Source organism: Acomys minous, assembly GCF_964271855.1.
Source record: "Acomys minous genome assembly, chromosome: 2".
Lineage (NCBI taxonomy): Eukaryota > Metazoa > Chordata > Mammalia > Rodentia > Muridae > Acomys > Acomys minous.
In genome coordinates, this window is record NC_140484.1 from 14998573 (window position 1) to 15011516 (window position 12944).

At 43.6% G+C, this 12944-nt stretch overlaps 1 protein-coding gene and 1 pseudogene across 3 annotated transcripts in view; one reads left to right on the top strand and one right to left on the bottom strand.

Annotated features, from left to right (window-relative positions):
* Positions 1–12944, top strand: part of ARMH3 (armadillo like helical domain containing 3) — a 187722-nt gene that overhangs the window by 143807 nt on the left and 30971 nt on the right. For both annotated transcript variants that reach the window (XM_084773443.1, XM_084773444.1), the window contains exon 24: positions 12261–12339. In XM_084773443.1, the coding sequence (XP_084629569.1) occupies positions 12261–12339 (79 nt within the window). The remainder of the gene's footprint in view (positions 1–12260; positions 12340–12944) is intronic.
* LOC311592715 (large ribosomal subunit protein uL22-like) overlaps positions 1–12944 on the bottom strand; it is a 222231-nt pseudogene that overhangs the window by 81449 nt on the left and 127838 nt on the right. The window lies entirely within an intron of this gene.

Genomic DNA, 12944 nt, shown 5'->3' on the forward strand with positions numbered 1-12944 from the left:
CTAACAACTCAACTTTAAGGGAGAAAAAGGTTATTTGCTCTCAGTTCCTTGTTGTAGTACCACTGCATGGAAGTCAGAGCAGCTAGTCGTGTCCACAGTAAAGGGCAGAGAGAGAGCTGGAGGGTGCACAGTTTAATTCTAGCACTTGAGACGCAGAGACAGGTAGGCTCCTATGAATTGGACATTAGCCTTGTCTACATAGTGAGTTTCCAGCCAGCCAGGACTACGTTGTGAGTCCCTACCCACTCAACCTGCAAAAAGCACCCAACAACCAGAGAATGCGAGCTTGCTTACTTATGCCCAGCCCTCTCTCTACATGGTCCAAGACCCAACCTCAGGAAAAGGTGCTGTTCACATTCAGGGTGGGTCTTCCCACCTCAATTCCTCAGTTCCTCATGGGCATGCCCATAAACCAACCTAATCTAGACAGGTTCTCACTGAGAATTTTTCCAGATATTCTGGAATATGGCAAGTTGACAATCAGAACTAATCATTGCGGTCAACAAAACGGCTTCATGGGCAAAGCTCTCTAAGCCACTAAGTATCCACCAGGACCTACATGATGGATGGAGAGAATGGATTCCTTCAAGTTACCCTTTGACCTTCACATATACACCCTAATATATACACAGTAAACAAATGTAAAAAACAAAACAAAGCCGGGCGTGGTGGCAGAAGCAGAGGCAGGTGGATCTCTGAGTTTGAGGCCAGCCTGGTCTACAAAGTGACCAGTATACACAGAGAAACCCTGTCTCAAAAAACAAGCAAACAAACAAAAAACCCAAGATGAGCCATCTGGCTGCCTCCCAAATATATACTCTTATAAGCCCCCAGAGAACCAAAGAAACATTAAAAACAAAAGTTTAGCTGAGTGTGGTGGTGCACGCTTTTAAACCAACACTCAAGGGGCAGAGGCAGGTGGATCTCTGAGTTTGAGACCAGCCTCACCTATAGAGTGAGTTTCAGGAAAGCCAGGGGCTACCCCACAAAGAAACCCTGTCTCAAAAAACAAGCAAAAAGATCTCCCCCCCCACCCCCCCGATTTCTCAAGACAGAGTTTCTCTGTGTAACAGCCCTGGCTGTCCTGGACTTGCTTTGTAGACCAGGCTGGCCTCCAACTTCCAGAGATCTCCCTGCCTCTGTCCCCCAGAGTGCTGGGATTACAGGCATGCACTATTGTGCCTGTCTGATCTCTCATTTTTATTTTAAATTATGTGTATATGAGTGGAGGATGTGCATTGGGTGCAGGTGCCTGTGAACACCAGAAGTTACTGGAGTTACAGTTATGAACTATTCAATATGGGTTCTGGGATTTGAAGTAAGGCCTCTGCAAGAGCTAATCTCTGAGCCATCTCTCTAGCCCTGCAGCTGTTTCTTTGATGTGTTTGTGTAGGTGTGTGCACATGAGTATAGGTGCCTGTGGAGGCCAGATGTGTTGCATCTTCTGGAGTATATGAGTTAGCACTGAACTAACAGAAAGAACCCCATTAGGAAGTTAGAGGAAGTTTAAAGTGAGACCTTAGAGGTAAGGTAGTCCACATTCTCTGTTTTGTGTAGTGGGCAATTTTAATTGTTTATTGAGTGTGTGGCTCTAACTGACTAGCAAGCCTACTCTGCTTAACTAGTAAAAAGGTGGGTGTGAGTCTAGCCCTGTAAGAAAGAGTGCATCCATGCCTGATGAAAGCAATTGTGTCTTCAACTACTCAGGCACCATCCTTCCGCGGGCCTTCCCTAAAGAGGGCCCAAGTGCCCCTCTGTCTGTATGGAACGTGTTATTCTTTATCTTAGTCCTTAACACATCCCAGTGAAACAGTGTCTGTGGTGTGTCTCTCAGCGATCTGCACGCGCCTGGGTATCCTGTGTCCTGGCGTGGTCCATATACATAGCAGATATTCACATATCTGTCAGGACAGTCTGGATGAACAAGAGTCTGCTGGTCCCACCAGCCCTTCACTTCAGACACCACAGGACTGTCTCCTGGGGACAGGGCCTTGTTGCATGACTGTAGAAAGTAGTCACTGCAATGAAGGAGAAGAAAATGCAAGGTTGTTTTTTTTTCAACATTCTCAAATCACTGTTTATTTCTCCTTTTATGGCCTCACCTTTTCAAGAGAGGGAACCCACAATTCCTAGTATATTGGAAAGAAAAGTTAATAGCCTTTTTGTGAACATAAAACAGTTACGTCAGCCTCCTGTAGAGACACTGTGCCAGAGCCAGCAGCCCCTCCCCCCCAGCTCCATTTCTTACTCTGCAGTCTATAGATGCTCCCCTAAAGACCTTCATCTCGCACTATGATGATGAATGTTTGGAGCTGGCTCTCACCCCTGCTTTGCCAGCTATTACTGACGGTGTTGTCACAGAACAGTGCCCCAAATTTATCCTCCCTAAGTCCTCTCTTGGGCCACACTGCTTGATCTGAGTCATAACTGCGCAGCTTCTCCTGCTTGTCCCTTTGCCCTGCACTGAAGGGGAACTGCAGGCCCTGTTGCAAAGAGCCGTGGGAGAACGGTTGGCTGCAAACCCTTCTCTTGCACAGCTCTTTGTTTGCTCCTGTTGAGAGCATGGAGGGGAGAAGCTGGTGTGCTTGCATGTGCAGGCAGCTCTGCAGCAGCAGTGTCATGCTGAAGTCCAGTCTGTGACACTTCTTCAGTAGGTGCCATGTCTGTCACCAGCAGTGACTCTAGGCTTGCTCTACAGTGAGTAAGGAGAATATTGGTTCCCTACCTCTGTCTATTCAAACTTTCTCCTTGGAGTAATTGATGTATGATCTTTGGTAAGGTTTTAGAATGAGTTCATTAATGTTTGAATTTGTTTCCCCAGCTACTTTTATACTGCTTCCTTTTGAGGAGTTCTGTTGCTGAGTCTGACAATAAGCTGCCATTTATTCCGTTTGGGGCTTTCATTTTAGCTCGCCAAAGTATTCATAGAACAAAATAGAACCAAAAGGTGTTCAGATGCTATTTGTAAATCTTAGGATAAATAGCTGTTTTTTCTCACAAACAGTAGTTTTATTAAACAATGATACTGATTAGGCTGTTGAAAATCTGAGTCTTTGATGTTAGCTCATTAGTAAAGCTAATGTTTCCTTAGTGTTGGAAAAAGTGTCCTTGGTCCTGTTTCTTTTTCCAAGAAGGTAGTTTGCAAAAGATAATTGTAACTTTTTTCTCTTTTGAGACAGTTTTGTGTAGCGTGTCCTTCGTTCAGCTCAATTGGTAGTTTAATGTAGACTGCCCCGTTCTTACTAGCAGATCTGCCATCCAGCTCCTCACCTTTTCCCTCTCTCCATCTTCGTTACCTTGCAAGGCTCTTTCTTGTTCTAGCCAGCTCATCTGCTCACAGAAGCGACACTGTGGCTCCTTATTGGAAACCACTCTGTCAGGAATCTAAAGGGATTATGTCACTGCCAAAGCAGGTGAAAACAGTCTTCAAAGCTGGCAGGAAGGGCAAAGCACTCTGTCACCATGAGCAGAGAGCATCCAGGGCAGAGCAGCACTAGATCTCGGTGCTTAGCACCTGCAGGCAGAGCTGGCAGTGCGCTGTAATAAGATTCATCTCTGCTCACTTAACTGATGTGCACTTTATGGTGAGTGCTCACTTGCTTAATTACTTTGGCAGTCTCACTGATTGCCTTTCCTGAGGAGTTCTGAAAGGTTCCCCTGGGAGAGAAAATAACCCTCTTTCCGTGTCTTTTCCTTTCATTCTTTTCCTAGCGCCCTTGAAAAGCAGTATGTGATCCATACGATCCGTCATCCCATTTCTCCTGTGCATGAGCATTGGGACCAGTGCGGTAGTACAGAAGCCTGGCAGCATTCTTCCTCCTTTGCCCACATCAGATCCTTTTTACATTTTTTTCTTTTTCCTTTTTTTCTTTTGGAGACAGGGTTTCCCTGTGTAGGCCTGGCTGTCCTGAAACTCCCTCTGTAGACCAGGCTGGCCTCGAATTCACAGAGATCCGCCTGCCTCTGCCTGCAAGTGCGGGGACCACAAGTGTGCGTCATGACTGGCTCAGTAGTAAGATCCTTTTCTACCACTGAAGTGAGTGTTCAGCTCTCCTGATGACTGTGGCTCCCAGTGGCTCTTTTTTCATACTGGCTGGTTCAGGACCCACAGAATATTTCCCTTCATCCTCAGCTTGTAAACTACTAAAAATTTGCTTCCATCTTTGAAGCTATAATCCTATTTTTCTGCCTCCTTCCCTCTTCATGCTTAAAATTTGTCTTATAATAATAGATTAATTGGGCTAATGAGAGTAAGATGTAATTAAAGTATTTTAGGCTTTTGTCTCATGCCAATTTTGGAACATGTTCAACATACTCTAAAGGTTAAAAATGTTTACCACTAATTAAAATTAGGCTATTTCTTAGGATTTTAAGCTGATTGTCACTCTTAAGAATTTCTTCTAGATAAGTCTGGGGATTTTTGTTTTTTCAAGGGAAACATAAGAATTTAATATATAATTTCAAATGACCTATTTTGTTTCTTTACTTTTGGTAGATGTTTCTGAGAGTAAAGCAAGAATCTTGCTTCCAGAGATAGGAAACCCAGGGCCAGGCTCCAAAGGTTTTATTTTCTAGCCCCAGGAACATTTTCAGTCAACAATTCCTGACCTGCCCATAGAGATAGAGACAGGGAACCTGAGGGCTGCAGAGGTGGCTCAGCAGTGAGGAGCACCAGCTGCTCCTCAGACGACCCAGGGTCAACTTCTAGAACCTACATGGCAGCTACTACCTGTAGCTCTAGTTCCAGGGGACCCAACACCCTCACACAGACATACATGCAGGCGAAACACCAGTGTACGTAAAATAAAAATAAAATTTAAAAAGTAGTATTTAAAAAAGGAAATTAGACAGTGGTGGCACTTGCGTTAAGATTTCAGCACTCAGGAGGCAGAGGCAGCTGTATCTCTGTGAGTTCAAGGCCAGCCTGGTCTACAAAGTGAGTTCCAGGACAGCCAGGGTTATTACACAGAGAAACTAGGGGTCGGGGATATAACCCTGAAGTAGTGTAATAGGGTCTGAGCAGGCTGGGTCCATCATGTGAATAGTTTATCTTTAGGAAGATTTCATTCTGTTCACTTATTGAGGGAAAGCTTTGCGACAAAGTGGACATACCTAACAGGAATGGATCGTTGATGTCTGTTATAGAAAGAGGGTCATTCTTTCAGCTCCCATAACTAACTCTTCTTTACAGTCATTGTGACTGTGGAAACTAGGAACAAAATGTTAGGCTAGCAGCTAAAGCAGGAAAAAATGTCATTCCTTCCCTATGGAAGTGCAGGAGATGACTTAGCCAAGTAGAAAGCCTGCAGTGTCTGATGTGGCTGAAATCTATGTCTTGAGGATACAAGAACTAGAGCTCAGCTTGTTTTTCACCAGACAGAGGGAATGAGAGTAAATGAACTCATTCTTCAAGGAAAGTAGCTATAACCTATTGCCTAGTTTCCAGCAGGTGATGAGGTGGAAACCTATGTCAGGTGAAGCCATGCATCAAGGTAGAAAGCATAACCTCCCCAATCAGATAACCATGCACACAGCTTCAGAAGAGGAGGCGGCTGCGCAGAGGCCGTGTGCCTGTGCGTTCCGTACATGTTAACCTCTGCTGTTTCCAGTCATTCACCTGATACTCGGCTGCATAAGACGGAGGCAGTACGTAAATCATTTCCTTGGTGTGTGACACTTCTGTTTTTCACTTAGAAATCAAGAACAACGCTGGCTCAAGTCATTCCTCCATGTTGAAGGGTATGAGTTGCTAGGATGCAGTCAGTGGTGCACATTCCCAGCTCACTTCTTCCAGCCAGCAAATTTATTGCACAAAGTAGTCAGATTCTTTAATAGTTTCTTAAGCCACATGACAAACTTGGGTCAATAAGTAAAGCAAGCAAGCAACTAGATGTCCCAGCCAATGTCTTACTCTTCTTGTCAGCTGGCAAAATGCCTTTTTTTTTTTTTTACATCTGGTAATCACACATAATAAGGAGCTTCATTATGACCTTTTCACATGTGCATGAAATAGGATGTTACTTTGATCAGGAACTCCTGGCCCTCGTGCCTTCACCTTCGATGTGCTGGAGTCACCGACGCCTAGTTTCTATGGTACTGGGGTTTGAATTGAGGACTTCTTTTGTGCTAGCCAAGTACCAACTGAGCCTCATCCCCAAGCCCCTTTACTACATTTTCTTATCCTGTACCCCCATTCTCACATCCCTATTTCTGTTTTTATGTTCTTCTTCGTTATATTTGTCAAAATGCCTTTCCTTAGGGAACTAAGGTTCCCTTTTTTCATTTTATTTTTAAAAATGTATGCACTTGTTTATTTATTTTGGTCTTTGTCTTGAAAAGAATGGCCCTGTGGACAGGAGTGTAAGAAAGGGACCCTGGCATGAGTTGGCACAACCTGGGGTAACTCAGAGGAGTGCCCTAACAGGTTATCCCAGAAAGTTTTTGATTAGATAATTTCAAAGTGAAAAGGTTGGGAGGAATTCTTATTTGAGGTTTTATTTTGTTAAATGTTAATCAGCAGAGTCTCTGAGGCTTGTAATGCACCGCTGTTAACAGGCACCAAGGGAAATTGCTTTTTTTGTTGCTTTTGTTACTGAATTGTATGGGCTAAAGATTCATTGGCTCCATAAGGTAAGAAGCATATTAATGCACGAAACGGGAGTGTGTATGACAACTGTGAAGGTGAAAGGAAAAGTTAGTGTAAAATTAAATAACTAAACCTTAGACAAACTATTTATCCACTGGCACCTACCTCTCTGCGCCTTCCCCTCTTCCCCGAGGCCAGGATGTGGGAAGGCTCCTACTTTGAAGCCTGTTTAAAAGCATAGAATAGTTTCCCTACTTATAATCACCAGGTACCCAGGAATACACTCAGTATATTGTATACTGTGCCACAGAGTGGTCTAGAAAGGAGAACTTGCTTAAAAGAAGACAAAAACAAAAAACCAAACGAGGATTTGGATGATAATCAGTAGCAACACACACACACACCGCCAGCACCACCGCCAGCACCAGCACCAGCACCAGCACCACCTATCTTTAGGGCAAGTTAGTTTGATGGGATACAAGAAAACATGAAAGGAAGTTTAGAGAGGAACCAATCAGATAAAAAGGCCAGTGCTTTAAAAAGATTGTTTTCTTACAGCAACTAAGTGGACAAATTAGGATTTTTCTATTACTAAGTGATCCAACCTAGGGTCTTGCACATGCTAGGCTGGTGCTTTGCCACTGAGATATGATCTGAGATTGATTATCTACATACATACATACATACATACATACATACGTACATACATACATATATACACATATATATATATTTTATTTTTTATTTTTTTATTTTTTAAGGCAGAGTCTCATTAAGTCCTTAAGTCCTCTAACCTACTCCTTCTGCCTCCTGAGTGCTAGGATCATAGGTAGCGCCACAGTGCTCAATGAGGAATCATGATTTTTAGCTAGGGGCCTACTTTCTCTACATCTAAAATCCTGGTTTTTCCATTATGTACTGTTTAAAGAAGCAGAGTTATTTTACTAGGCCTTTTGGGAAAAATAAGATTCAGGCTTTTTACGGTGAAGAGAAATAGCATTCCATACGGCCAAAACCCAGGAACAAAATGGAAACCTTCCCCCTGATACCATAGTTGAAAATCAGGGTTGTCCCTCTTCTAAAGGTGGAGCTTAAGATCCCATTCTTTTACCACCATCAGGCAGTCACCCAAAATAAGACTTGGGGTTTGCTTTCTGCTGCGTTGAGGATTGGACCCAGGGCCTTGACTATGCTAGGCAAGTGCGCTGTCAATAAGCCACACCCGTGTTTCCTCAGCTCTCAATATAAGTCTGGGCCTTAAAGAGATCATCTTAGTGTGAAGCTGAAGAATCTTGCCAGTAAACACCTTTGCTTTGCTTCGTTTCCCTTCCTGCTCAAAGGGTTTACATAGCGGCTCTTAGACACAGCCTGCTTGTCCCAGGGAGCTCAGTGATGGAAGCAGGCTCCTGGATGAAACTATGGTTGTTATTGTTTCATAAAAGGCTTGTGTATGTTTCATCCATGGGATATGTCTTAGACGTGGAACGTTCCATCTATGAAGAGTTGCTTTACATTCATATGATATGAGGAGCAGCCTACATTTTCCCACTAAACTAATTGCCTACAGTTTTGTATTTAACTTTTATTTTTATTAGTATATTAATATAATGGATTTCATTATGATATTTTCATACATGTATTTGATGTATTTTGGTTATACCCATGCCCAAATTACTTTCTCTTGACCCCCTTTCACTCCCATGGATCCCCTTCTGTTTTTTACCCAGTCCTCTTTCTATTTTTATGGCCTCTTTTGGTGTGTGTGACCCCACTGAGTTTAATTAGGGCCACTTACGTAAGCATGGGTGAAGGCGTATTTTCTAGGAGCACGGGCTCCTTACCAGTGGAAACGCCACTGAAGGAAATGTGTCTCCCTCCCCACCAGCTTCTAACTGCATACATCCTCAGGGGTGGGTGAGGCCCCCTGAGCCCTCCCTGCTTCCCTGGTGCAGCGCTCATGGGCCTACTCATGTGCAAATATCACAGTTTCTGTGAATTCACGACTATAACAGTATATCATGACTAGAGATGTTTACATTTCTTTATAAATTTGAGCAGCTGGAGAGCTGATGGCTCAACAACTTGGCAGTGAAGAGCTCTTGCAGTGGACCTGGGTTTAGTTCCCAGCACCACATGGTGGCTCACAATCACCTTTAATCACTTGTTAACAAAACAAATGAAGCAGTCACATGATACTCATTTGTGCATGTAAATAAATCTAAAAGAATTAAAGCCAAATGGGGTGCATGGTGGCATGTGCCTTTAGCCCCAGCCCTTGAGAGGTAGAAGCAGGTAAATCTCTCCGAGTTTGAGGCTAGCCAGGGGTACACAGTGAGACCCTGTCTCAAACAAGCAAACCAAGAGGGTCTGTGTGTGTGCATGCACGTGAGTGTTAATGTGGGCGTACATATGGCATGGCACAGGTGCGGTAGTGAGAAGGCAACTTTACGTGCCAGTCCTTGCCGCCTGCCTTCTTTGAGACACAGCCTCCTACTGTTTGCGCTTATGTGTACTAGAGGAGCTGGTCCACTGGCTTCCAGAGACTCTCTTGTCTCTACCTGTTAGCTCAGTTTAGAAGTTCTGCGATTACCAGTGTGTATGTGCTGAAGTGCTGGCCATACGTGTGTTCTGCGGTTACCAATGTGTATGTGCTGAAGTGTTGGCCTTACGTGTGTTCTGCGGTTACCAATGTGTATGTGCTGAAGTGCTGGCCATACGTGTGTTCTGCGGTTACCAATGTGTATGTGCTGAAGTGTTGGCCTTACGTGTGTTCTGCGGTTACCAATGTGTATGTGCTGAAGTGCTGGCCTTACGTGTGTTCTGCGGTTACCAATGTGTATTTGCTGAAGTGCTGGCCTTACATGTGTTCTGGGGTTCAAACTCAGATCCTTAATTCTTTCATAACAAGCACTTTATCCACCCAGCCATCTCCCTAACCCTATGGGTTTTTTTAAAAAATCACACTCATTTATTGTATGTATACATGCACACATCCAGATATACATACATGTATGTGTGTGTCACAGCACACATGTGAGGATTAGAGGACAGCTTTAACTCTAACATTTGTGAGGCAGAGGCAGGCAGGCAGATCTCTGTCAGTTCAAGACCAGCCTAGTCTACATAGTGGGCTCCAGGCCAGCCAGGGCTGCAAAGTGAGATCCTGTCTTAAAACAGAAAAAGCAAAAGAAGCTGAGAAGATGCTCGTGGAGCTGAGGGTCCTCTCTCACTGCGCTGTTTAAGCCGTTTCCCTTCTAGCATGATCTGTTTCTCTTTTCCTTTAGTCCAGTAGCATTAGGCCCGTTGTTGGATTATAGGACGCTCTGCCACCTCTCACTTCTCTCCTTCACTCATCCTCCCAACTCCTAAACAAAACAAATGACGCTTACTTTTGTAGGATACTGTGTCATTTAGTCATAGGACCCAGCAGGCGTTTCTGGAGTCCCTTACTTAGTATGACTTTGAAGGAAGAGAAGGCTTTACTCTCTACCACGGCAACTTAGGTTACCTCTTTGAAGAGTTGTCTGTTTACATTTTAGCTGCTTTTCTTCCTAAAATGGGGATAAAATATTTTGTTATTTTATAGTATGCAAGGACAATTGGTGATCAAAATTCTTCAGAAGCAAGTGTTTACTTATCAGATAGACAGAGCCATTCTGGACTTTTATTTGGCTGGTTGATTGCTTGGTTGGTTGGTTGGTTGGTTGGTATTTTTGAGATAGTCTATTATACAGCTCTGGCTGTCCTGGAACTCACTGTGTAGGCCAGGCTGGACTCACAGAGGTCCTCCTGCCTCCGCCTCATGCACTTTAAAAACTTGAATCCTTTGGTGTACTAGACATTTTACTGGCTTAGGACGATAGGGAGCATACTAATGAAGCTTCCCCCCCTTTATGGAACATTGGAGGCTTGCTGAGAATTGTCTTCCCAGACCAGTAAGGTGATGTCAGGGCTGAAAGGCTCTTGCTATCAAGCTTGATGGTCAAGTCCATTTCCTAGAAGCTACAGGGATGGTGGAAGGAGAGAACCAGCTCCCACAAGTTGTCCTCTGGGTGTGCACCCACACACACCCACACATACATTACTTACCTGATGAAGCCTAAACTGTTGTACATTTTCCCTGAAATATCAGTGTGGTCAGCGCTGCCAGTATATGAACCTCATACTGTAAGTGAGAAACACAGTCAATCCAAACTTGGTCACAATTTTTTTTCCTGTTTAGCTGGCACAGTGTCGCACTCCTGTAATCCCAGCACTCTGGAGGCAGAGGCAGGCAGATCTCTGAGTTGGAGGTTAGCCTGGTCTACAAAGTGAGTCCAAGACTACACAGGGAAACGCTTTCTTGAAAAAAAAAAAAAAAAGAATATTGTGCATCTATGTTTACTATTGTAAGAACCCTCTAAGGTTTCAGTCACTTTCAGCAGCAAATATGTATTGTATGCCTCTTGTTAGTGTTCCCAGGTACTCTGGTAAGATAATATCACTTGCCAGAAGTCATTCAGAATAAGTGGTCAGACTGATTACTTGAACTAGAGGGCGTGGCTCTCTAGTTCTCTCTTTACTCCCAATAACCTATACTAAGAAAATACTGGCATACAATCTGCACACAATGTTTTAATAAACATATTTTCAAGTATTGTGAATTTACAGGATATGTACAAAAAAAATACAGACTTCCTATATCTCCTCAGCTTAGCATAGTCTCTTCTGTCAGCATGGTGCACTTATCAACACAGAGACTGACTGACTTTGATGTATCTTTTTTTTTTTTCTTCCTTTTTTAGGCAGGATTCCTCTGTGGTTTTAGCTGTCCTCGAACTAGATGTGTAGACCAGGCTGGTCTTGAACTCACAGAAATCCACCTTTCTCTGCATCTGGAGTGCTGGGATTAAAGGCATGCACTACCACCCAGCTGATATGTCTTTGTTTGTTTGTTTGTTTTTGTTTTTCGAGACAGGTTTTGGCTGTCCTGAACTCACTTTGTAGACCAGGCTGGCCTCGAACTGACAGCGATCCACCTGCCTCTGCCTCCCGAGTGCTGGGATTAAAGGTGTGCACCGCCCCCCCACCCCCACCCCCGGGTCCTTTTTCATCTCAAGAAATCTTAGCTTTTTTTTTTTTTTTTTTTTTTTTTGAGGCAGGGTTTCTCTGTGTAGCCTTGACTGTCCTGGATGAGCTTTTATAGACCAAGCTGGCCTGATTTTTGTTTCTTACTTATGCTTTTCTCTGTAGTTTATTTCCACATCAGAGGCATTTTACTTTATTTTTTTGTTTGTTTGTTTTTGAGACAGGGTTTCTCTGGACTCACTTTGTAGACCAGGCTGGCCTCAAACTTTAATCCCAGCGCTCAAGAGGCAGAGGCAGGTGGATCTCTGTGAGTTCGAGGCTAGCCTGATCTACAAAGTGAGTCCAGGACAGCCAAGGCTACACAGAGAGACCCTGTCTGGAAAAACCAAAAAGAAAAGAAAAGAAAAAAGAAAGAAAGAAAATTCCTTACAGACTTGCCTACAAGCCAATCTGATGGAAGCATTTTCTCAATTGAAGTTTCTCTTCCCAGGTAACTGTACCTATGTCAAGTTGACCAAAACTAATGCAAGGCTACCCACTCCTTATTAGTAACTGATTATTATTATCTTCCATCTTGGACCACATTAATGTTAATTCTTTATTTCAGAGCCATCATCAATCACTTTAATCCCAAAATTGAGTCCTACGCTGCTGTGAATCACATATCTCAACTGTCAGAGGAACAGGTAAGTCAATACTCTCCCCAGAATGACCTTGATGGTGGTGTGGATCACGTGGCTGTTTCTCTGGGGGGACTCTGTGACTGAACCAGGGGCAGTGGTAAAGCCAGCTGCTGAGAAGAGTTAGTGCAGGCTTGCCTGCTGGATCTTTAAATAGAGTAACACTGGCTTCTGTTGTGCCATGTGAAGGCTTTGCTTAATTATGTAGAATATGGTGAGTTAGTGTCTTAGCAAGTGATAAGGCTTTGCTTTCTAAGTGCTCACTCAGTGAGAAATGTCAGCTGTGATCCCATTACTTGGAAGATGGAAGCAAGAATTAGAGTTATCCTTGGCTATACAGTGAGTTCAGGGACAGCCTGGGCTATATGCCACCCTGTTGTAAAAAAAAAAATCAAACAAACAAAAAAGACATGAGATCTTAGAAAGGAACATAAATTTCAGCCACAGGAAAACTGAGTTCAGCTTGATCTCAAGTGTTTGGCTCCTTAAAGCATGCTCTCTCACTGAGCTAGATTTTCTTCAACAACTGTGCAATCTTTGCCTTGAACAGTTATTTCTGAGAAGGTTTTTCTGTGGCACTGACTGATTTGAAGATGCAGATAGCCTTGTAC